The sequence below is a fragment of the Felis catus genome, chromosome D1, assembly GCF_018350175.1.
Source record: "Felis catus isolate Fca126 chromosome D1, F.catus_Fca126_mat1.0, whole genome shotgun sequence".
NCBI lineage: Eukaryota > Metazoa > Chordata > Mammalia > Carnivora > Felidae > Felis > Felis catus.
In genome coordinates, this window is record NC_058377.1 from 103,243,310 (window position 1) to 103,269,122 (window position 25,813).

The 25,813-nt window shown below is 40.9% G+C and overlaps 2 protein-coding genes across 5 annotated transcripts in view; one reads left to right on the forward strand and one right to left on the reverse strand.

The window, feature by feature from the left end:
* Nucleotides 1-19,786, reverse strand: part of LPXN (leupaxin) — a 41,193-nt gene extending 21,407 nt beyond the window's left edge. For 2 of the 3 annotated variants that reach the window (XM_023239864.2, XM_045039334.1), the window contains exons 1-3: nt 18,944-19,786; nt 10,512-10,669; nt 4,851-4,897 (exon numbers count right to left, since the gene is read on the reverse strand). In XM_023239864.2, the coding sequence (XP_023095632.2) occupies nt 4,851-4,897; nt 10,512-10,669; nt 18,944-18,959 (221 nt within the window). In that variant the 5' untranslated portion in view covers nt 18,960-19,786. Of the gene's footprint in view, nt 1-4,850; nt 4,898-10,511; nt 10,670-16,268; nt 17,479-18,943 lie in introns of those variants that run through there. The other variant, XM_003993401.5, reaches the window with a different exon arrangement.
* Nucleotides 19,787-19,821: 35 nt separating this feature from the next.
* Nucleotides 19,822-25,813, forward strand: part of ZFP91 (ZFP91 zinc finger protein, atypical E3 ubiquitin ligase) — a 46,729-nt gene continuing 40,737 nt past the window's right edge. For both annotated transcript variants that reach the window (XM_011286949.4, XM_023239863.2), the window contains exon 1: nt 19,822-20,288. In XM_011286949.4, the coding sequence (XP_011285251.2) occupies nt 19,939-20,288 (350 nt within the window). In that variant the 5' untranslated portion in view covers nt 19,822-19,938. The remainder of the gene's footprint in view (nt 20,289-25,813) is intronic.

A 25,813-nucleotide genomic window follows, 5' to 3' on the forward strand; every position in this document is an offset into this window, starting at 1 on the left:
AGAAATGCAATACTAGAACCAGACAAAGAGAGAACAGTGTGTGTGTGTAATGTGTGTATGTGGGATGGGGTGGTGGGGGCAGCTTAATAAAGACAGCAGAAATATGTTTTAAAAACATCCTGGCTAGGTAGTGTTATGCCAGTCTTTTAAGCATGGTTCAACATTAGAAAAAGGATTAATGTAATTCATTATACTAAAAAATAGAAAAAGCTTTATAAACATATTGATAGGTGCTGAACCACACAATCCACCACCATTCCTGTTGTTGAAGATGGAGGAAAAGAAGTTTTATAACCTGAAATAATACAAGAAATCTATAGTGAACCTCATATTTAATGGTCAAATACTAAACACATTTCTAATTAAGAGAAGAGGAGGACAAGGATCCTACTATCACTGCTGGTCTGCAATATTATTCCAGATTGCATTACCAAATGCATTCAAAAGTAAAAATAAGAGACTTATATATTGGAAAGAAAAAGGCAAAGCCTTCTCATTCCTATTTTATTTTTTATTTAAAATTTTTTTTAATGTTTATTTATTTTTGAGAGAGAAAGAGAGAGAAAGAACACGAGCAGGGGAGGGACAGAGAGAGAGAGAGACTCAGAATCCGAAGCAGGCTCCAGGCTCTAAGCTGTCAGCACAGAGCCGTACGTGGGGCTCAAACCCATGAATAGTGAGATCATGACCTGAGCTGAAGTTGGATGCTTAACCAACTGAACCACCCAGGCACCCGTTTATTTTCTTTTTTAAATAGGTGATATAATCACTTACCTGGAAAATGTAAGATAAATGATTGGACAACTATTAGAATGTATCGAAAATATCAGGATGGTTACTGGGTATAGGAATACGGTGAAATAATTAGTCTCTTTCCTATAGACAGCAGTAGCCAATTTGAGAGTCCGTTGGGGAAAAAGCACATGTTCACAACACCACCAAAAAAACATATAAAATATTAAAGAATAACTCTAACAAGAACTGTGCAAGGCTTCTGTGAAGAAAAAACACTGGCAGACATACAAGACATGCATAAGTAATGATGCATAATACGATGTCAGTTTCTCCCATTAAACTACAAATTCAATGTAATTCATAAAGAAATCTTAAGAGAATTATTCAAGTTCATTAATAAGCTGATGCTGAGATTCATGGGCCAGAACACTCAAGATAATTTTGTAAAAAGAGGTGAGGAGGGAAGATGTCTCAATAGGTGTGCTGTCCAATAAAGTGACAATAAAATGTGTGTGATGTTGGAAAAGAAACAGATCAGCCAACAAATCAGAGGACTGGAGCAGACACAGCCCAGAAACAGACTCCTGAACCATGAGAATTTGCATATGGTAAATGTGGCCTTTCAAATCCCCATAAACAAAGTAGTAGACACAAAATGCACGACAGCCTATTTGAAACAATAAATTTAGATCTTTAACAAACTTTGCACGTAAGTTTTAAATGCGTTGAAGACATAAATACATTTAAACATAAAAGGAGTAAAAGAAAATGGAAGATTTTTTTTATAATTTGGGGTAATGAAGGCTTTCCTAAGAAAGGCATGAAACTGTAAAGTGAAAGCAAAAAAAAAAAACAAAAACAAAAACAAAACATCAATAGAGCTAATTTCAAAAAAAATTCAACATACATAAATACTTAAAACATAAATAATATTCAAATATTAAAGTCTGCAAATCAGTAAGACAAGCTAATAGAAAAATGAGCTAAAGATTTTTAAAAAAAGCAAGTTTCAGAAAAGGAAATTTGAATGTTTATTACTGTATAAAAATATGCTGATCTAGATCTTTATCATGCAAATTCAACAGTGAGATTCCAGTTTTTATCCCTTAGCCAAAAATTTGAAAGATTAATAATGGGATTGATAACATTTCTCTCTTAAGGAAAAAAGACTGTCTTTTGGGCACAACATGTCCCACTACTGACCTACTTCCGTTTGAGTATTTAACAATAAGAAAAACGGAGGAGGAAGTGGATGTCTCCCCCTCTGAAAAGATTTTGTCTTTTAGGTACAACAGGGCCTCCTGCCAGGCATAATTTTTTTTTTGTTTTTTGTTTTTTTAATTGAGGAACAAAAATGGTCAAGTGCTTGATTCAATCCTTAGAGGCTTCCAAGGAAGCACAGAGAGGCTCAGCCTCAGGACACTTTGGGGTCATGACCCCTTCGTCATTGCTGCCACAGGCGTGTGTCTTGTGTGCAAAAGGCAGCCAGGCTGTCCGCACATTCTCGGCCCTGTTTCCCAGTGTAGAAGAAATGTAGTTCCTTATGTGGGTCTGTATAATCCTAAAAACCTGTCCACCTCACAGTCGGCGCACACTGGTGCTTATCCAAAACACTTCTTACTGGTTTTTAGCAAGACTTCTGGTGCCGTATGGAAAGAGAAACCCTTGTTGTGATACCTTAAGAGTAACTGGACCAACAACATAATGTTCTAAATAAGAATGGAAAGGTCAAAAGAGTTGGTGATTCCATCACTACAGGAAGTGTGCCTAAAAAGAGAGGAAGCTCAAAATGAGAGCTCCTTTGATGGGTCCCCTCACTTCCTGGAGGTGGTAAAAGGGCTTTGCTGTGTCATGGGCAACAGTTTAATTCGTGAGTTAGAGGTTTTAATAATATACAAATACAAGAGGTGTGGTGTTTGTTTTAAAATGTTTGTTTGTTTGTTTGTTTGAAGAGAGAGAGAGAGCTGGGGAGGGGCAGAAAGAGAGAGGGGATCCCAAGCAGGCTCTGTGCTGTCAAAAGAATACAGATTCCTCATGTGAGGGGCTTCGTTCACTGGAATCTTCCCCTATTCATTCCTCTGCGATGTTTTTATGATTGGTGTTTCTCCTTCTTCTTACCAAAATTATTTTTGTTTGTGTATACCTTTCTAAATTATCCTTCATATTGCTTTGATATATAACTACAGTAGAAATATTACTACATGGCTACACATGCCACTAGTATTGAATACAGTCTCAAGGTTGAAAGCAGCGTTTGGTTCATTTAAGCAAGCCAGAGGAAATGGTGGAAGCAGAATGCAGGCATCTAGTTTCTGAGTCTCACGCTCTGTCCACACCTGCGAGCCTTATCAGCTCCGAGTTATACCAGCCTTAGGGATGTGTACCAGGCTATTGCTTATTTACTAGGCCACCTGGATTTCATATCAATCTCCCATACAGATCGACACAGCAAGTGTCATTCGGTACTGGGGAAAATGTATCAGTCAAGGCCCACTCGGGAAAATACAAGCACTCTGGGAGTAAGCCAAAGGAATTTAATCCAGAAATTTGATTACACAGGTGATGGGATAACTAAAGAGGCAAACAGAAGATACTGAGGTAACACAAAAGATTAGCCACAGCAGAAAGCCATTAAGTGAGGGGGTGGGGAGTTACTAAGAGCCAGAGGCCAAGGTACAAGCTGGAATGGAACCACAGTAGACCTGTCTTGCTCCAGCTGAAGCCAGAAAGGACATGTAGCTGCTGACCCCCACACTGTGGAGAGAGATTAGGGGAGGAAATACCCTGAATTTCCCTGCCTTTCACCCTCCAGCGAAAGCCAACTGATCCTGGAGCCTGGAAAACCCAGCCTACAGGGGTCAGCGCCCCCGGAATACAGAGCAGAGCAAGAGAAGAGAAAGAAATAGGTCTGAGGGGAAAACGATGTGAGTCTTCTCCATTGGCATGCCATCAATTGATCGAAATGCCAGATACACAGGAAACTGGCTGTTGGTTGTGCTGGTTTTTCTGTTCTATGTTCCTGTCTTCATTAATATTTCTATCGAAGTCTTGGTTTCCTAGATTTTTAAAAAGCAAACATTTACTGAAAGCCTATGTGTGCCAGGCATGGTTTCATTGTTGTTTTGCTTCTTTGGATTTTTTTTTTTTTTTTTTACAAGAAGGAGGGATAGGGTGGTCTAGGGGGCAACCCACCAGGCAGTCTCCTGGAACTGGAACCAATTGGCAATTACATTAATATAAATTGGCCTTACTCCCATCCAAGTAGAAAGTGTTCTCAGGTGGGAAGTTACAAAAAGACTTCAGAGTAACACAGGTCCTTCCCTTATTTGGCATCATGGGTGTGCACTATTGACCGGCTGCGATTCTAGAACCAAATAAGGTATGGTGTGGTACTCTACCAAGCATGAGCCTTTGTTATCTCGTTTCCCTTTTAATTTGTGAAGTCCTTCAATTTGTTTCCCAGAAAGCTGTCTGATTTTTCAAACTGTGAAGCACTACCTGAAGAGAGAATGAGAAAAACAGCCTTTTTTCATTTTCTCAGACTGTTGATTCTGCTTTGGTCAGTCGAAATGGTTTAGTAAGTGGATCTGTTTGAATATGTAATGTTTTTAAAAGGAAATCCACCCCCCCGCCCGCCAGCTAAATAAATCTTGAACAACTATAGAAAGAAGAAGTACAGATTCACTAGAAGTATATATTCGTCAGTCTGCTGCGGAGACCCTCTTGTCTCACGTCGACCCTGATCTTAGCTCTGGTTTTGTTGGCGTCTTGCTGAAATTTCTTTAGGTGTTTCCTCTTCCGCGAACTGGAGCGTGATACTTGGAGTAGCCCAGCCGAAACATGTGGTGACTCGAACGATTTACACCTTTCCAGGTGGTGAAGGAAATAGTGGCTCCCCCCAGCCTGGACGGCCCGTCTAGAAGGCAGGCACCCTAAGAAATTGCCAAGTGAGCTTGGCAGAACTCCACCTCTGCTGAAACACTATGGAAAGGGGAGGAGGGAAGTCGCCAGAGTTCTAATAATGAACGCATGCAAAGCAACTTGTTGTCCAGACCCAGATTGATAACAATCATCTAATATCTTTAATATTTTAAAGTACTGAATAAAAAACATACCTGTAGATATTGGGCTCCTGGATATGGGTTGTATACACGAGCTGTACCTAAGACATAAGTGACAGAGAAGAAAGAGCAAACAATGAGTTTCTGCTGGGAGAATGTTGTCACTCATCTGTGCCCAGAATTAGAGGATGTTGTTAGCTTCTAAATAGGACTGATAACTAGCGTATCTCTGAGATTTTCTTTCCCAAGGCAGAGCAAAACCAGCCATCCCACAACAGAAGGCCAAATTCGAAGCAGCCAGCATGTGAACAAGTAACAGCGTCCCCTGCCCTGCCCTAGAAAGCACTGAAATAGAGAAGTTGATCATACTCAGATAGGAACCATAAAACCGACGAAAAGAATCAGAGCAATTCCTTTACCTAGACAGGATGTTGTCTAGGGGAAGACTATATCATGGCTAACTCTGGCATGCAAAAAAATAAAATACGTGTGTTTCTAAAGGGTAGTTGACCAGCAACTCGTTTATTTATTGAACAAATATTTATTGGGTGCCTGTCATGTGCCGGGGCCAGGGATGCAGCAATGAAAACAGAAAATGAAATGAACGAACAAAAATTGTCTCCTCTGCCTCTGACATTATGGTGGTGAGAGCAGATAATGAACAAATTAATAAGAAAATAGAATAAATTCAGTAACGTGTAAAACTAATCAGGGGGGAAGGCATGAGAAATGGGAGAAAGATAGCAATGGAAAATATATCTGTCGATCAGGGAAGGACTCACTGAGAAGGCGCCACTTGAGTGAGGACTCACAGAAGGTAAGAGAAGTAAGGAGATTGGGGGGAACCCTGGAGCATCCATGTAACAGAAAGGCGGCCAGGGCAGCATAGTGAACTGGCAAGACAGGGACAGGAAGTAAAAGGGGCCAGATCAAGCAAGTAGGGTGACCATATAATGGTTCAAACTGGGATGTTCTTAAAAGCGAAAGAGGGGTAGGTACCAAAAATAATTAATACTATATAACTTTAAAAATATGTATTTCTTGACTAAAAATTGGGTTTTATTATATTGATGGACCTACAAAATAATTCTCTTTTTTATTAATGTTTATTCTCGAGAGAGAGACAGAGATGGAGTGTGAGTGGGGGAGGGGCAGAGAGAGAGGGAGACGTAGAATCTGAAGCAGGCTCCAGGCTCCGAGCTGTCATCTCAGAGCCCGACTCGGGGCTTGAACTCATGAACTGTGAGGTCATGACCCGAGCCAAAGTCAGACGCTTAACTGACTGAGCCACCCAGGCGCCCCTACAAAATAATTCTCTTGAAAACTTATTTTCGAAATAAAATTGCCTAGGGGTGCCTGGGTGGCTCAGTCAGTTAAGTGTCCAACTTTTGATTTTGGCTCAGCTCCTGATCTCATGGTTCGTGAGTTCAAGCCCTGCGTCAGGCTCTGCGCTCACAACAAGGAACCTGCTCGGTATTCTCTCTCTCCTTTTTCTCTGCCTCTCTCTCAAAATAAATAAACTTAAAAAAATAAAATTCTCTAGAATGTTTTTAGATGACATAGCTATAAACATTAATTTTTTTATGTTTATTTATTTTGAGAGAGAGCACAAATGGGGGAGGGGCAGAGAGAGAAGAAGAGAGAGAATCCCAAGCAGGATCAGCCCTGTCAGCACAGAGCCTGATGTGGGGCTCAACCTCACACACCATGAGATCATGACTTGAGCTGAAATCAAGAGTCAGTCACTCAACTGACTGAGCCACCCAGGCATCTCTAAACATTAAGTTAAAAAAAAAAAAAAAAAAGCTTGTATATTGATTATTTGAACATTTTTAAACAGCACAGTAAATAATTTTTCTTGATATAGATTCATATACCTTAATTGTTTACCTAACCATTGTTGTCTCTAACACTGTGATGTGGAAATTTTTCTGAAAGATGTCTTTTTAAAAAATATGATCTTATTAGGGCACCCAGGTGACTCAATTAAGCGTCCAACTTTTGATTTTGGTTCAGGAGGTCATGATCTCAAGGTTTGTGAGTTCAAGCCCCGCATTGGGCTCTGTGCTGACAGCATGGAGGCTGCTTCAGATTCTCTCTCCCTCTCTCTCTGCTCCTCCTCTGCTCTCTCTCTCTCAAAATAAACTAATAAAAAAAATTTTAATAAAATATGATCTTATTATTTTCATATCTTTTAGTATTGCAAACTAGTTAAGGAGCTGCATTTTATATATATGCATTTTATATATAATATATAAATATATTTTGAAGTTATTGATACTTTTAACTGATGCTTCTCTGTAGACCATAATATTGAGAATTAATTGAGAAAATATTCCCACTCTGGATGTTGATGAGCCTATAAGTTCAGGGCAAATTCTGCTAAATGGAGGATATTCTCAAATGTTTCTCATATTAAAATGTATAAATATTTCTCCCCCAGTATTTTCACAGGTGCTGTATTTCTGCCTCCATCCAGAGCACCTTTCTTCGATAATATTTTTACAAGACAGAGCTCCTAAGTCATCTCTTTGTGATTCTTTTCAACATTTTGCCAAATGTAGATACTGCAAAATCATAGGCCTTCACAATTTCATCCCATTCTGGTGGAGAATATAAATTTATCCAATTAAAATTAGAAACTCCATCAAAGACAAGATTTTTTCCAAAGCACAATTTTCAAATTAGGTAATTAAACCATTTGAGCTCTCATCTGTTAAGTTGTTCAATTCCTCCCCAGCTTTTGTAGAGAGAAATTTGAGCTCCTTCCTTTTTGCAAGCTTTGTTTTACATAATTGCAACTTGCTGAAAGCTTCAAAAGCTGAATTTTCATGCTACATTCACTGAATAATTCGATTAAATATTTCTGACTGATTTTCCACATAATGCAACCTATATTTAAGTTGCTTTACAAAATGTTATTTTCAGAGGCTCAGGCATTTCTAAAATCCGATTGATGACAGGCAATACAGAGAGAAAATGCATGCAGCCATGCTGAAATGTTGTTTCCGTATTCAACATCAGCTTCTGTCACAGAAGTTTTGTAGATGAGTTAGATACATATATACTCTGATGGTGGAAATATAGATCTGTAAATTTTGACATTTGCAGTTTCTATTTTGATTGGTAGAATCCTGGAGCTTGGATGCAGTCAGGAATTTTGTGCACATCACAACCAATTCAAGCACATTTCTGCTGCATAGGTTTTTTAATATGGAACTATTTTTTTTAATGGCAATTCTGTTCTCCATCAAAATTTGTATTCATATGATCACACACGCACAATAACCCACTTTGTCTTCAATGTTGAACTTCCCAACTAAATTTACAATGGCATTAACAATGTCAGATGTTCTGCTTTTGAGGGAAGAATGAATTTCCAAATACTGAATTTTGATCCTTTCAATTAGAGGGGAAAAAAATCATTTTGGAATTAACAAATTTTCTAACTGAGGTCTCTGGTGGCACGGATATAAAATTGACATTATTTGACGGTTTGCAAAGGGAGTCAACTCAATCGTCACATTTACTTCAGTTAGAAGCACAAGAAACCTTGAAGCTGATACCAAACAAAACCAGTTTAGAAGCGACACTTGATGCAGATGTAAAGGTGTGCTTCACTGTGACATGTTAGACACGCCTCCTGCAGCTGCACATGCTAAACCATCAGGCACGTTCTTTTTACATGAGCAACTTATGAAGTAGATGCTGATGTTTCGTCCCTAGGGCTGTGTCTTCCTGTCTTCTAAGGGGCACTAACATCTCTACTTGCCACCGGGGGTGGACAGGAAATGTTGGCAAATATTTTGTGCAGATTACACATTCATCATCAATTCCTTGAGAAAATTAAACATGTAATTCTGGGTTTGGTTTTGTCGTGAGCCAAATGCTGCTAAAAGCATCTGCTGCAAAAATAAAAGCATTGCCAAATAATAAAACAAATAGCTATAGCTGTACATACACAATTAGGGACAAAGCTGCTTTAATGAGAACATTTAGAATACTCTACACTCAGCGGTGAGAATGCTTGGCCTCTATTTCCTGCACGTAATTTGTATGATATTAAGCCACAGTTTCCCATATTTTTCCTGACCCTGAGGAGGGTCCGTGCTTCTCATGAGCATGAGTGGTGCTATACAGAGTGACCGGCTGGGGAAAAAGCTTCCAAAGTTCCCCTGCCATCACCTGCAACCAGGGGTGTTAGCTGTCTCTGAGGGTGCCTAAGCTTTTAGCTTTAACAGCCCGCACCCTGCATGTTATCCCTGAAAAGGAGCTTGCCAGTTAGGATGTGTCTGAACAGGATCAGGGAAAGAGAGATGAGTTGTCATTAGCCATCTTTAGGATTCAGCCATAATACAGTTCGAATTCTGTTCACTGGATGTATTTCACATGCTGCTAGATGAGGCGTTAGAAGAAGCCAGAAGAACCAAATGGAGGTCTATGAACCCACGCTGGTTTAGTGTAAATACTAATAAGAAAACACTAATAAGAAAACTTCCTAAAATATGTAAGACTTAGGGTAAATGCCAAAGCCAATAACAGGATGTCAAGAAAACAAGCATAAACTCAGGGCTCGTCCAAGTGAACCGAGCGTATAGTCACCCCACTAAGGTCAGCGTAAAGATGGTGGTTTTTGCTTCAAATGGAGATAGAAATTCACTGTGGGGTTCCGGGTAAAGGAATGACATCATCTGATTTAAGTTTTACGGAATCACTCTGGCTGCTACTCTGAAAATAAAATGCTGGGGGCAAGGGTAGCAGACCAGTTAGGAGCCTATGGCTATGATTTTGCATTGAGGAAAAGAGACAGTAGCTCCCTAGGAGAGAAATCAATGTTCATCCTTAAAACTGTATGTATGTAGCTGGAGGGAGGAACCATTAAAGGGGGAAGGAACCACAGGCTCAGATTTCATGTCTGTGCAACCTGTGATTTCATACCAAGCGTACAAGGACGAATCAGAATATCATAGTTCAAAACACCACATGTGAAGACTACTTAATTCCTCTTCTACACTAATTCTATTCTCATCAAGCAACCTCCTAAGTACAACATAGATTCATGTAGACTTACATATAGGAAGGAAATATATATATACATACATGTATATATATATATGTATATAGCAAATACTAGTATCTATTATTCTATTTGATGGTTAGACTATCTCTCACCAGGCAATAATAAATTGGATTTCTGGATTTTTTAAAAAATACCATCTGAGTTTAGTTTGTTTCTGTTGGTCCCCTAGAGTGTCATCATCTCTCGGTATACTAATAATTGAATTTCCTAATACATTTAACAGAAAATAAGACATGGAAAGTTGTGGCCCTAGAAGGTCACCCTGAAAAGACTTGTCTGAGCTCCCACCTGGCCTTGCCCAGGTAATCCCTGGTCTTCTGGAGTGTTAATTCCAGACATACTGCAACATGCATCTCTGATGCCCAGACAGCAATATCAGAATTCTCCAAGTAAATTAGGGAAGACTCTGTTACCATGCCCTCACTAGAAAAAAATTTAATTCTCAAAGATTTATTCTTCCATGATGATTTTCTCAATTCTCCTCCTTTCCAAAAACAACCACCTTTAAGTTATCATTGAGGGATTTTTCTTGGATATATGATTCTCCTCTCACATCACTCTACGTAAGATACAATTAATTTTCAGAAATGCACTCAAACACTTATATTCAAGGTACTCCAATAAATGAAAGTTACCAGCAAGGGACTTGTATCATTCTGAACAGAAGGGACACCTGAAGTCTCAGCAAGGTCAGTCTCCTTTCTGGAATGCTGATCCAGGGAAAGAGGAGCTGGGCTGGAGGATTCATCACTGTCCTGGAGAGTGGAGCGTTCCAGTTCCTCCAATAAGGCATCTATATTATAAGATACAAGAGAAGCATAATACAGAATATGGAAGTCTTCTGGGATAATTTTCCTCCTTAATTATCCCCACTGTGCCTCCATTCATCTTCTTCTTTTGGGTTAGGGCTATTTTCAAATATCTTCTCTTAGTCCATATTTTACTTCAAGACTGTGGTCTATTCTACCAGAAGATGTTTAATGCCTCCACATACTGTGACCTATTTCCTAGGGTTGCATTCAATTTCACAGCATCACTCATGAATTTGACTTCTTATAATGCAGCGTATTAATACTTATTCATTTTGGGTGGATTGCCTACAAAGATCCCCAATAAGAAAAAAGTAAATCCCTATATATTTTTCCTATCAGAAAAATAGAAGTAATTATATTACATTTTTTCTAAATATACCAAGACAGTGGGGCACCTGGGTGATGCAGTTGGTTAAGCGTCCAACTCTTAGTCTTGGCTCAGGTCATGATCTCACAGTTGGTGAGTTTGAGCCCCACATAGGGCTCTGTGCTGATGGCATGGAGCCTGCTTGGGATTCTGTCTCTCCTTCTCTCTGCTCCTCCCCCATTTATGCTCTCTCTCTCTCTCTCTCTCTCAAAAAATAAATAAACTTAAAAAAAATAAATATACCAAGACAGTAACACTTATTCTTAACTCTGATTATTTTTTTTTCTTACATACCAAGCACATGATAAAACTGTCAAAACCAAGTAGAAGTATTCTGTCTTTTAGACTATAGAGGGAAAAAAGGGATCATGGAGAAAACAGCTATTGCAAAATCAAGCAAGATGTTGCAATCCAAATACTTGAGACTTGTTTCCCTTGTAGTTTTCTTCAGAAAAACCAATGCACTTTCCAAGTAGCACACTACCACTTTTCTGTTATGATGAAATTAATAATAATTAATAAAAATCAACACATTACAGGCACTATGCTCAGGAACTTATATATTTCATTTAGTCATCCTAATGCTTTAAGGCAGGTGATATTATCATCCTTACTTTGTAAATCAGCTACTACTGATGCAGCCTTGTCTGACTGATCCTGGACTATCTGATCCCAGACCCTACACTAACTTCAAGTAAAAAATTCCAATCCCCATCCTCACGTGGATTCTCGGGGTCATCTTGGCATGACTTCTCTGAAGTCACTTCCTCATCCCCATAATCAAGTCATTTTATTACAAGTTTTCTCAAATTGTGGGTTGAGGTCCATTAGTGGATCTGTGGTGGATTTCTTACCACAGGTCATGTTTTCTTTAAGTCAGCAAAACAGTGGATTATATTATTTCTAAGGATCTGCCTAGGTCTGAAGTCCTCAGATGAGGAAAATGAACTTTACACAGGTCATTAAAAAAACAGATTTTCATTTATTTTAGATATCAGGGGGGATGGGTATTTATTAACGGCATAAGAAAAGACTTAGTCATTTCTGCCCAAAGTCCATCAACTGATGAACAGATAAAGAAGATGTGGTGTATGTATATACAATGTAATATTATTCAGCCATAAAAAAAGAATGAAATCTTGCCATTTTCAAAGATGTGGATGGAGCTAGAGAGTATCACGCTAAATGAAATAAGTCAGAGAAAGACAGATACCATATGATTTCACTCATATGTGGAATTTAAGAAACAAAATAGATGATCTTGGCGGGGGGTGGGGGAGGGGAGGGAAAGAGAGAGGAAAACCAAGAACCAGACTCTTAACTATACAGAACAAACTGATGGTTATCAGAGAGGAGGTGGGTGGGGGTATGAGTGAAATAGGTGAAGAGGAGTAAGGAGCACACTTGTTGTGATGAGCCCCAGGTGATATATGTAAGTGTCGAATCACTATATGGGACACCTGAAACTAATATTACACTGCATATTAACTAGCTGGAATTTTTTTAAAAATCTAGTAATTTCTTGCAAGTGAAATTTTCTACAGATCTTTCTTAGTCACCCATCTCATAAAAATATTGAAGTTTATGCATCATTTTAGAGATGAGCAAGGTGAGCTAAACTCTTCAAGGCAAACTACCCTTCAAAAACTAACGGCAGTGGAAAAAAAGAGATGAAGGGGAAACTGAGATTAAAAGAGATTTAAGAAACACAACTAATTTCAATGTGTGAACTTCAATAAAAAGAAAACAAGGAGGAATATTGAACACTGAATATTCAATACTTTAAATAAGCACTGTTAACTTATATTAGATGTAAAAAGACATTTGATAATATTAAGTAATGTCTGTTAACATTTTACGTGTTTCATGATATTAAAGAACGATTATGAATTTTGTTCGTGATAATGCTATTATGGTTATTTGTATATGTATATATTTATTTTAGAGATTAATACTGAATTATTTACCAATGACATGAATGTAATATCCGATTATCACTTTAACATAATCCAAGAGTGGGGCACCTGGGTGGCTCAGTCAGACAAGTGTTGGACTTTGGCTCAGGTCATGATCTCACCGTTCACGTCGTCGGGCACATGGGGCTTTGAGCTCACAGCTGACAGCAAGGATCCTGCTTCAGATTCTCTGCCTCCCTTTCCCTCTGCCCCTCCCCACCACGTGCATGCTTTCTCTCTCTCTCTCTCTCTCTCTCTCTCTCAAAAATAAATAAACATTAGGGGCACCTGGGTAGCTCAGTTGGTTGGGCATCTGACTTCAGCTCAGGTCATGATCTCACAGCTTGTGAGTTCAAGCCCTGCATCGGGCTCTGTGCTGACAGCCCAGAGCCTGGAGCCTACTTCAGATTCTGTGTCTCCCTCTCTCTCTCTGCCCCTCCCCCACTCACACTCTGTCTCTCTCTCTCCTTCAAAAATAAACATTAAAAAAATAAAATAAAATAAAATAATCCAGGAGTGAAAGGAATGGATGGGTGTATTAATGAAATAAGATTGGCCAACAGCTGATGATTGTTTACGCTGCTTGATAGGTATACTAGATTTCATTAAACTATTTTCTTTACTTGTGTATATTTTAAAATTGCTGATAATAAAAGATTTTTTTAAATGAAAAAAAAAGAAAAGGAAAACTAAAGTAGAAAGAGAAAGCAAAACTTTTTTCTAATAACCTTACTAGCCAGAATGAATGCCAAACTGAGTTCCAAAGTTTTATTCGGTGCCCCTCCATTAAGACGTAGCCCCCTCCCCCCCCTTTTCTTTTCTATTTTCTAAGTTTCACTCCAACCAGAAGTCATACATCTCCTTGGATTCAAAATAAAAGAGCATTTACAATAAAGATTAGGGGAGAGAGGAGACCCTCCATGAGGCACACACAACATCTCTAGGAGTAGGTTACACACCAAAGTTAGTGAAACTCTCCCCGCTGGGTCATGAGTTAACAGGCCTCCCTCTTCCCGTTTCCTATGAATGCACATACACCAACACCCGAGATTATCTTGCTTTCTGCCAGATTCCGTAATTTGAAGATGACTAACTTCAGTATGACAAATGCGGGGTTACAAGGGGTGGGGGTTGGTAGTACGCTGAAAACTCCACAGTCCTCCTCTGTGGTGCTTCATCTGTGGAAATCCAATCATGTCAACATTAACATGAAAAGAGTAAGGTGAGGTCTCTTGGGGGATCTCACTGGATTGTAAAGCTTTCATTCAGAGCCAGAGGCTGCTCCTGGTTCCCCATTAGCCGGCCTCCCTGAGTAATGAAGCTTCAGGTAAAAGCTGGTGGCTGCAAACTACCGACCTTGGAGGAGATACTGCAAAAAGAAAATATCTGCCTGCCTTTGCTGACCTGTCACCTGTTAGGAGGTTTGGTACTTTCCCCCTTTCTCCATTTCTGGACCAGGTTTCTCTACCATTTCATCCTGCTCAACTAGGGCAAAACTGTACAAATCTAATTTGTAATTCTTTAAGTATCTGGGTTGTTCTACTGGCTGGAACACACTTCTAAAACAGGAGAGGGATGCCTGGGTGGCTCAGTTGTTTGAGTGTCTGATTCTTGATTTTGGCTCAGGTCATGATCTCACAGTTGGTTGAGTTTGAGCCCTGCATCAGGCTCTGTGCCAACAGCGTGGAGTCTGCTTGGGATTCTCTCTCCCTCACTCTCTGCCCTTCCCTGGCTCGTTCTCTCTCTCTCTCTCTCTCTCTCTCTCTCTCTCTCTCTCTTTCTCTCTCTCTCTCTCTCTCTCTGTCTCAATAAATAAACAAATAAACATTAAAAAAAAACAATAGGAGAACACCTTGTAGATTAATCAGTTTTGGTGTTAGGGGTTCCTGAGAGCGATACTGAACAAGTTTATTATTTTTCTTAGTTTTCTCATTGGAAATAAAAAGTGGATAATACCTATTTCAGAGAGTTGCTTCAGACACTAACATGATTAATATCTGTAAAAACGTTAGGTTTTAGCTTAACTCGCTGAATACTTATTAGTTCCCTTTTGAATTACCTGCGTGAAAGCCATTAGGTGTTGCTAAAATACGAAAGAAGGGCTAGATTCTAGTGAGCTGGACTTTGAACTTAGAAACGTGAACTTCCCCAATTCTCACACGGAATAAGAATGTGGATTCTAGTCCAAGTCCAAAACATGTTCTACCCCAAGCAGCAAAAGAGAGACTTCACCTTCAAAACAGTTTTGTGTCTATTAAATACCACCTTTCCCTCTTCATTAACATCTCTTTCCTCCTATAATTTGCCTTTCTTCCTTTCTCTGCTCCTCGCGCTCTCAAATTACACTCCCAATAACTAACACTCCCAATAATTAACAACAGCAACAAAAGACAATATGCGAGATACGTTTTGTTGTTGTTGTTGTTGTTCACACTTTTGACATACCCCAGACATACAAAAACCCGTAACACTATGGAATTAATACAGCTTGGAAAGCGAGTAAAGGTTAGTGACTCAGTGTTAGGAAGGATGCCAGCAACAAAGGTCAGCCGAGGATAAAGAATGAATCCCAAGAATGACAAAGCTTCCATTACTCCAAAGATTTGAAGTCAGCGATCTCTCTGAGCCATGTGGCCAATTGTTTCACTGCTGGTTTTAATTGTTTGAAGTGGAAAGAGTATCATATTTGCAGTCCGTAGTAATCTGTTCCTTGAGAATTCCTCCAAATAAAGAGCTTAGCAACAGAATTGCTGGAGTTATTGTGCTAATTCTCCTTGGTTTAATACTAAACCATGGAACAAATGAAACCACCCTGGCCTTTCTCCAACCTTTACAGATGTCTCATTCTTGCTCTTCCATTTCTTCTCCTCACCAACACCATCTATCCCTCTCCCTTTTTTTTTCTTCCTAAATCATATCTCTGCAGGTGCCAACTGTGTGACCACCCTGTGACCTCCAATAGTCGCCAAGGGGCAAATACTCATAATAAACAATTCAGTCCAAAAGTATTGGTGCATGGTTTACTCCGCTAAGCACCAAACTCTGCCTGTTTGTGCCACTAAAAGAGTGCACCCGGAGTTCCCCAAAACAATCCTAGTTCCTCACGCTTCACTCTTCGTTGGGCTGAGGTCAAGAGAGAAGTGGAAACAAAATCTTCCAGCAGCACCCTCCCCCTGGCTAGAAGTACATCCCACCACACAGAGATGGTAGCCAAGTCTTCATTCCTTCAGTTTCCCCTCCAGGAAGGTCCTCACTCACCTAACTCTTCCATTGTCACGCACCCAAGATGCGCTGGTCCCACAGGTTGTGAGGAACTGTTTTAGCATGTGCTGAAGAGGACTGCAAAGGAACTGAACGAAACAGCATGAAGCAGCCTCTATAACCCTTTTTGGTTCCTGTATTTGCGTAGCACTTCCTCTCTTTTGATTTGGTGAGTTTTTTTTTTTTCTTTTCTTTTTGAAAAGTTAGGGTTCTAAAAATGGGACATAGAAAGATGGGTAGTAGGATTTGAGTTCTGTTAGTGCATTGGACAGGGTGATAAAGATTCAAAATTAACTTTGAAAAAAATTGAACTCCTACTATGTGCCAGGATTCATCTTGAATTCATGAGAGTGGCAGATTTGCACTTGTTTCCTCCAGTGTGGCTGGAGCATCAGAAAACCTGGTGTGTGTGAGTGTATGTGAGTATGTGCATGCGTGTGTGTACACATAAAGCTGGGGACCACAAAAGCAGTTTCCTTCATAAAATTTCCATCAGTTAACCAGCACCCAATTCGTTTTGCTGTCTTCATTCACTTAATTATCCTGAAACTATGCTTCCCTGCTTTCCTGAATAGACTGTAAATCCATTAAAAGCAGGGCAGAGTAGTAGTCACATTTAGATTTTCAGGGCCTGGCTACGTCTGTGGTCCAAAACACAACCAACTATAGCAGTCATGAAGAATGAAATGGGAAGACAAGACACAAGGCGTTAAGCTGCAGATGTCTCAGTGAAGCACAATTTCTGCTTAACTATGTTGCTTTCTAGCAATTTCTCTGAAAAAGGACACTGAGATTAACTTTCATCTTTTACCACTCTGATTTTACTCACCTTAAATGAAATAAAACATTTACAAAAGGCCTCCTATGAGAAGGCAGTGTGTGAAGAACTATAATTATGGCCCTGTGAAACAGATATTATCTCCATCTCTACCAGTAGTGAAATAAATTCAAGGAATGGTAACTTGAGGAAATTAACAGAATTATAGGTAGCTTTACTATTTACTATAATCCAGAGAGAGAGAATCTAAAGCAGGCTTCTCACTGTCAGTGCAAAACCCGACGTAGGGCTCAAACCCACCAACCCATGAACTGTGAGATTGCAACCCATGAACTGTGAGATCGTGACCTGAGCTGAAGTCAGATGCTCAACCAACCGAGTCACCCAGGCGCCCCAATCCAGATTTAGTTTCAATGCCTGTGATCTTTCCTCTGCAATCCAGTGGTTGTTTTTTTTTTTTTTTTTTTTTTGGTTGATCTAAAGGAATTATTGATTCTTTCATTCCCTCTTGACACAAAGTTTTTTTTTTAATCAAAAGATTCCCACTCTGCATTACTTTGAGCAGCCATTGGATGTCAGTGCTGTTCCAAAAGTCCAGATGGGTTTGAAAAAATTCCCATCCACACTAATCTGTAGTTTTTACAACTGAAATGTCACTAGTCCTATGAAAGTGCAGAACACTTGACAGCAAATATGCCATTTGCCTCATCTGAACTGGTAACTAAGCCAAGACACCGAGGAAAAATGCACTTCAGCACTTGGCTTGCAAATATTAGACTCCATCTGCAGTTTAACTTAATGATTTATGTGAAATTTAGAATTGGATCCCCAGATCTTGTTTCCAACTGCTTTCTCTGGGGGGTTTTAACCCTGGATGTTTTATTTTCTAGGGGTAAGAACCATTCTCTCACATCGCTTCCTGGGTATAGTTCATGAAAAGCAGTAAGGAAGGAATGCAGGAGTCACTGACTGCAACTTGGAAAACAAATGGAAACTCCCATTTGACGCATTAGGATAATATAGTTGCATACGCTAGTGAACAGACAGGTAATTTCTGACAAAGCTGCTATTCTGACCGTGTTTCCTGTGCAGCAGAAACATTCAAAACCACAGAAGCCAAGTGGCTTTGAGGGAGGGAGCATGAAAGAGGCCTTGGGTTTCTCTGAGTAGGTCACAGAATCACGATAACAACCCTTCACCCTACCCCCTTCCCTGCAGCCCAGGGACCACAGCCAAGTTAGGCAGCTGACGCCAGCTCCTTGGCACCAACATCTGGTAAAACAGCAACTCTAGAATCCTTTCCGCAAACTTTTATTTAAAAAAAATTTTTTTTAACGTTTTTTTTTAATAGACACAGAGAGACAGAGTGCGAGTGGGGTAGAGACAGAGAGAGAGGAAGACACAGAATCCAAAGCAGGGTCCAGGTTCTGAGCTGTCAGCACAGAGCCCCACGTGGGGCTGGAACCCACCAGCTGTGAGATCATGACCCGAGCTGAAGTCCCAGGCTTAATGGACTGAGCCACCCAGGCGCCCCTCCACAGGCTTTCATTAAGAACCAAATGAGTGGTGGGTTTGTGCTATGCGCCAAGCACCCGACAGATCCAGATTCAGTGCCTGACCTCTAGGAGCTCACGGGTCACACAAAGATGACGAGGCGTATACTGCAAACATTAACGCTAGGAGGTGCAAAGTAACCAATCCAGGCCACTGTGAACGTGGCCACCCAAGAAATGTGTCGCCAACACCGATTCCAAAGTCGGGAAAACAGTCCTAAGCTATCCCAACCAGCAACTGCCCCGACAACCCAGCTGGGATCTGTGCAAGTTTCGCGTCCTAACCCGGAAACACTACCTCCTTGAAAGAGCAAACGCCCACTGCAGAACGAGTAAACTACCTTTCCCATCGTGCATTACTCAAAACCTCCCAGCATCCTCTACGCCTCCGGTTGCCTGTCGTCTTTTCCTAAAGCTCAGGATATTCAGGACTTCATCTCCCAGGATGCCTTTTGACAAGTTGACCCTGCGCATGCGCCAAGAGGCGGGCCCTCCTTGCCCTCACGACCCCGCCTCTGTTCTACCGCCGCCATTTTTTCAGAGACTTTCATCCGGCAGCCGACGGCGTTTTTTTTCTTAAAGGAGAAGCGACAACTCAAAAAATTTTCCCCTTCTTTCCGCAAGACCTGGCGGCGCTGGGGACAGAAAGGCCACAGACAGGAAAGTGGGGTCGGGGTGGAGGCAGAAGAACGCCAAGGCTACTTCCACGGCTTAAGGAAGAAGGATAGAAAGAGCCCTGTGGCATTAGCGGCTCCTTAGGGAGGCAGGTGCGCGCGCAGCCAGTCCAGGGTGCGCGCGAGGCGGGGAAAAAGGTGCGTTTTCCTCCCACCAATCTCCTCGCGGGACCTGCTCCTCCCACTGCCCCTAGCGCGCGTTGAGCTCGTGGGGCGGGGGAGGGGGGGAGGAAGGTCACTTTAGGATTGTCGCGAGACGCAGCCGTTTAACGGTGAGAACGGGTGCGCGGGGAAGGAAACCTCGCGCGCTCCCTTAGAGCCGTTTCCTGATTGGTTGAAGGAAGGGGTGGGGGAGGGAACCTGGTACGTCGCTGCGTGAGAGGCCGCGAGGGGCAGGGCGAAGAAGCCGTCCCTCCTCTCCGATTGGTCCGCTGCACGTCTGTGGCGGGCGCGCGCGCCGCCAGCGGTAGCGGGCCTTGAGTGGCAGGGGGTGGGGGGGGCGCCCTCGGAGCCGGGCGGAGGGGAGGGGGGAAAGAGGAGCGCTGAGTGAGATTGAGCCGGACGCTCCGGGAGGCGAAGGGGGCGGGGGGAGCAGCGCCGCGGCCGCCGCCGCCTCCGCCTCCGCCGCCTGGGACGAGGGGGTGGGGGACGGACGAGCCCCGATGCCGGGGGAGACGGAAGAGCCGAGACCCCCGGAGCAGCAGGACCAGGAAGGGGGAGAGGCGGCGGCGGCCAAGGCGGCTCCGGAGGAGCCCCAACAACAGCCCCCTGAGGCGGCGGCGGCGGCGGCGCCTGCAGGGACCACTAGCAGCCGCGTGCTGAGGGGAGGTCGGGACCGGGGCCGGGCCGCTGCGGCCGCCGCCGCCGCCGCTGTGTCTCGCCGGAGGAAGGCCGAGTATCCCCGCCGGCGGAGGAGCAGCCCCAGCGCCAGGCCTCCCGACGCCCCAGGGCAGCAGTCCCAGGCCGCGAAGCCCCCGTCTCCAGCTCAGGGCAAGAAGAGTCCGCGACTCCTGTGAGTAACGCAGTCTTTCAGGCGGTGGGAAAGACCCCCCTCTGTCCGCACGCAACCCTCTCGGCTCCCGTAGCGCCCACTCCACGTGACATCCTGCCTGCTCTGCCCCCTGCCGGCTCGCGCGCCAGATGTCACACCGCCTCCCTGCTAGCTGTCCCGTCGCTCCTCTCTGGCCCTCCCGCGTGCCCTCCGTCCGCGGGGCCACTTCCCCTCTCCCCGAGGTCGTCCTTTGTGGGATACACCTTTCCTGCGCCTTTAGCGGCCCTCCTCTTCCCCGCCGCCGCAGGCTTCGCCCGCACTCTGGCATCTGCACTCCCTTTGTCAGCCTGTCCCTTCCCCTCGTAAGGCGGCCCTCCGGTATTACATCACATCCCCATTAGGAAATCAACAGCACGGTCTTGGCTTGTAAAGTGTGTGGCCCCCACCCCCCCCCCTTCCCATTAATTAGCTCGAGAGCCAGTTGTATGAGCAGCTTTATGTAGTTTGTTCCACTCTGCTGAATTTTCACATCACGTTTCACTTGTTTTAGGAATCTGGTGCTTAGGAGGGTGAAACGTGGCTCTGCCAATTTTAAGTGTAGTCTTTCACACAGCAGAATCAGATGGGTATCTTTTAGTGGTTTTCCTTTTATTTTATTTTATTTTATTTTATTTTATTTATTTATTTATTTATTTTTAGTTTTCGCTTCTCTGCTTGTGCTTATGCTCCAACGTAGGAACTTCATCCTTGAAAGACAATTCTTCAAGGAATTCTGTTATCTCCTAGGGATAATGGGACCAGGAACATAAATATTTAAAGATGTTTCTATGTCGGAAATACTGAGTACGTGTGTTTGTAAATTGTAGAAATTAATCATATTAGCCATTGAATTCGTCGCTGAAAACATCATTTTTATCTTTCGACTTTCAAGTGAAAAAAATGGGTAAAAGGGAAAATCGGAGTGGGGGAATTACAGTTTTAAGTGCCCCCTCCCAAAGATAGTGTGGCAAGATTTGGCTTATCCCAAATTTGAAACTTGAAAACACCTCTTCCAAAATAAAAACTTAAGTCTGTGACTTGCATTCTTGTCTTAGAAGCCCCTCAAAAAGAGATAAAATTCAGAGGTGTTAGATGTACTTCAAATTTTTGAATGTTATTTAACATAATCCAGAGAATTTATTGTGTAAACTGCAATTCTGTGAACAAAGCTCTGTACAGACAAATCATTGGGCTGCGATTGGGATTCTAATTCCTGTAGATTAATTCCAGTCACAAAAACTTTTAAGGTTGTGTATTTAATCTCACCAGTTTGAAAAGAGCTATCATTACCCTTACTTGGATTAAGTTCCTTGGACAAATTTCTTAAACTGCGTGTGCTTTAGTTTCATTGTTTATAGGAGCTAATGTTAATCCTTATGAGATGAATTAGAATTAAGTACAGCACGTGAAGCACTTAACACAAAGCCTAGTACCTACTACATGCAGTCTTTGCTAAAAGTTAGTTTTGAGTGGTGGTAGCATACCAGAGGCGTAAGTGGTGGGTGGTGGTTTTATGTGAGCTCTGCAAAGTTGGGATTTTTTTTTCCATTTCCTTCTTTTGCCACACCTGGGAAAGTTAATAACCTCATAATACATTTGTAAATGCCCTTCCATTCTCACCTACCCATCTGAGTAAAATACACCTAAACTTCCTTGCTCATTTCCCTCCCACTTTCCTACCAGTTTTACTTGCAGAAATGATGTCTCAACCTGATGACACCTAGTGCAATAGTTTTTTTTTCCATTTCTTTGGTTTTTTTCCCCTAACTCTTGGCAACAAAAGTACTTACGAGTCTTTTTACTTTAAAACAGTTGAACTTGGATGAAGATGACTTAATTTAATCCCTTCAGTTTTTTTCCTCCATATTATTCCCTGGGGGGACAAAGAGCCTTAATTCTTAGTGTCCTTCCCTCTTATCCAGTATTGTAAAAGATAGTAGTGTTCTTTTACCTTCTCTTAGCCTCAGAACTGTCTCTTAATTTGAAGTTACGCAATTTTGATCAGATTGTTAAAATAAATTTTCCTAGTAATAATTTACTGCATGCCCTAGAAATCAAAGGAGTTCTAAAGCATTTCAGTTAACTAAACCATGATTGAGCAGTAACTGGGCCCGGTACCCTGTTGGGCGAGGCTTTATAAAGGTAAATGAGACATTGTCCTGGTCTTGAAGGACTTTGCAGTCTGAAGGGAAGATGCAGTGATTAGTGAAGGTTTGTGAAACATGTATGCATGGTTTACGGATTTTCAGAGTGATAAAGTAAACTTTAAAACTAATCAGTTACAATTATTTAACCGTTCAAGATATTTCAAAAGGTTTTTTTCTTTCTTTTTTTTTTTTCATGTTTGTTTATTTTGAGAGAGAGGAGGGGTCAGGAGGGAGGGACAGAGAGAGAGGGAGAGAGAGAGAGGGAGAGAGATAATCTCGTGCAGGCTCAATGGTGTCAGTGCAGAGCCTGACACAGGGCTCAGTCTTGGGGCTCAGTCTCGCAAAGCATGGGATCGTGACCTGAGCTTAAATCAAGAGTTGGATGCTTAACCACATTACCCACTGAGCCACCCAGGCACCTCTCGTGAGGTTTTGAGTATCAGTTTACTGAACCCTGGTCAGGTATTCTCTGACCTTCTTCTCTATTTTCCTAACAACATATGGCAATTTTTTAAAAAGAAGGAAGAGATTTAATCTCTGTCTTAATTACTTGTTCTTTTCAGGTTCTTTTACATATTCCAACGTTTCCTCCTATAAATTCTCAGTAATAGCTGTTTCGCCTCCATTTGTTTCTCTTGATTGAAGAGACAGCAAAGTGTACAGTAGTTTAAAAGGTTAATAACTACAGGGATTTGGATTGTTTGAAACCTCTTTTTTTGTTAGAAGGCAAAGTAATGAAGTAGAAAAAGATTGGACTAGATAGTTTCTGCTCCCAGCTTTCTACTACTCACTAAGTGACCTTGGGCAAGTTACTTAAGCTCTTTAAATTAGTGTCTTCATCAATAACTGACAATTTATGATTTGTGAAGTTAGCTTTATAATTAAGTGATAACTAGGTTACAGTTTTTAATGTACATTTATGCTTGTAACAATGTTTTCATTTACATTGAAACATTCAAAAGTTAATGAACAGGAAATCCTTATGGAAGGAAATGATTTTTCAGTGAATTTGCTCAAAAGAAAGGCATAAAGTTAAATGCTAGAAACATTTTAAAATAAAACTTTAAGGCTAATTATAAGAAAAGATAAACCAAATATGAAGAAAGGTTTTTATATCAGTACCATTGAAGAATTTGGTTCATCATTTGCTGTATTTTGGCCAATAAGCTTAAGAGTGCAGATTCTTATATTTTAATTGCAGATGTTTATATACATGTCTAATTTTTATTTTATTAATAACATTTTTTTAATGTTTATTTTTGAGAGAGATAGACACAGTGTGAGCAAGGGATGGGGCAGAGAGAGAGAGGGAGACACAGAATCTGAAGCAGTCGCCAGACTCTGAGCTGTCAGCACAGAACCTGATGTGGGGCTCAGACCCACAAACCGTGAGATCATGACCTGAGCCAAAGTTGGACGCTTAATCGACCGAGTCACCCATGCATCCCTAATCCACGTCTCATTTTAAAGTATATGTACATTTCTCAGGGTGCCTGGGTGGTTCAGTTGGTTAAGTGTCTGACTTCTGCTCAGGTCATGATCTCATGGTTTGTGAGTTCTAGCCATGCATGGGGCTCACTGCTGTCAGTGCAGATCCCACTTCAGATCCTCTGTTCCCTTCTCTCTCTGCCTCTCCCCGCCACTCTCCCATGCTCTCGCTCTCTCTCTCTCTCTCTCTCTCTCTCAAAAATATAAAAAAAAAAAAAACTATATGTACATTTCTACCATTTTTTTTTCTGAATTCATCAAGTTAAAACATCTGCTTTTTACTAATACGGAAACTAATTCTTAAACTAAAAGTAGGTTAGATTGCAAAAAAGGCTTCTTTTTGTTCTACCATGATCATAAGGCCTGTGTTTAGCCAGTGCACTTCGTGTAAAACTTCAATAAATACTTTTTTAAACTTCTAGCTATTGAGTAACCCTATTGGCTAAAATGGAGTATTCTTAGAGGGACTACTGCAGGTTTCGGGGGAGGTTATAAATGAAGGAAACAAATATTGCTCTATTTTCTGGTACATGGCATTCCATTTTTGGTGTATTTTCTTGCTTAAAGTAAAATGGTAGTAAACCTTTGGGTGACACTGTCTTGCTATTTCCTTTTGTAAGGTGTCATGATAATGGGAATGAAAAGGCAGTAATATTCTGAATTGAAACAGCTTTTGAGACTCTTTGGAGAAAGCTCCAGTTGTAGAAGTTTAAAATTCTGAGCTTTCCTCTTATGGTGATCAATATGGTAATAGAAACATGTTAGCATTCCAAACGGTTTTTGGAAAGTTTATTGCATAGTTTCAAAATTTAGCAATTAAATCTGTACTTCTCCTTTAGAGTTAGGATGATTAGCAGTTATCTTATGTTAATTATTAACTGGGGTGTTGATAATATAATTTAAAATAAAGTTATAATACCAAGCTTTAAAAAAAAAAGTGGGATGAGAAAATGATAGCTGTTCTTTCTAAGGAGAACAGATTTTGTATTATGCTATGGCTTCTGTATTTCGACATTCTTTTATTACATAAGATTTTCATTTATATCAGGGTTACTTTCAAAAAATAAAAAGAAACAAAACCAACTTTGTACTGCTTCAGAAATACTGTATGACATCTTTACAATACAGATCCAAGACCTGAGGACTTTTGAATTTGGGTAATGACTCCAGGGGCAGGGGTTCATTTTACCACACTCAACAGTTATGAATGATAGAAATGTTAACAAATTTAAGACAAGATAGTAATATTTTTAAAAATCCATTTATAACACATAAAACTCTTTGCTGTTGCTATCTAATTTGTAAAGTACAAATTATATTTATTTCTAAGGTCCAGTCTTTTGCCTTTGTAGAAATAGATTTTGACTTGGGTATAACAAATGAATAATTTGGGGTTTTCTGTTAGGTTCATTAAATTTTTCTTATGAAAATTGTCAAGTATACACAAAATAGAGAAAACAGTACAGTGAAATCTCCATAGTTGTCAAGATTTTGCTCGTTACCTCTATCTCCCTTCTCCTCCCCGCTTTTTTTGACAGACATACTTTAGAGAAAATCTCAAACGTTTTATTTCACCCCTAGTTACTGCATTTAGTAAAATAAGGACATTTTCTTACATAACCACTTAATATAATAAAATCAGCAATATTTCCTTTGTATTAATCTTTTTATAGTTAGAAACTGTCTTGAAGAATACTGTAGCTGTGTGCTGTCAGATATGATAGCTATTTAAATTTACATTAATCAAAATTAAAAATTCACTTCCTCAATTACATAAGCTATTCCAAGCACTCAGTAGCCACATGTGACTATCATATTGGAAGGTGCAGATATATAGTATTTTCATCATTGCAGAAAGTTCTATTGACCACA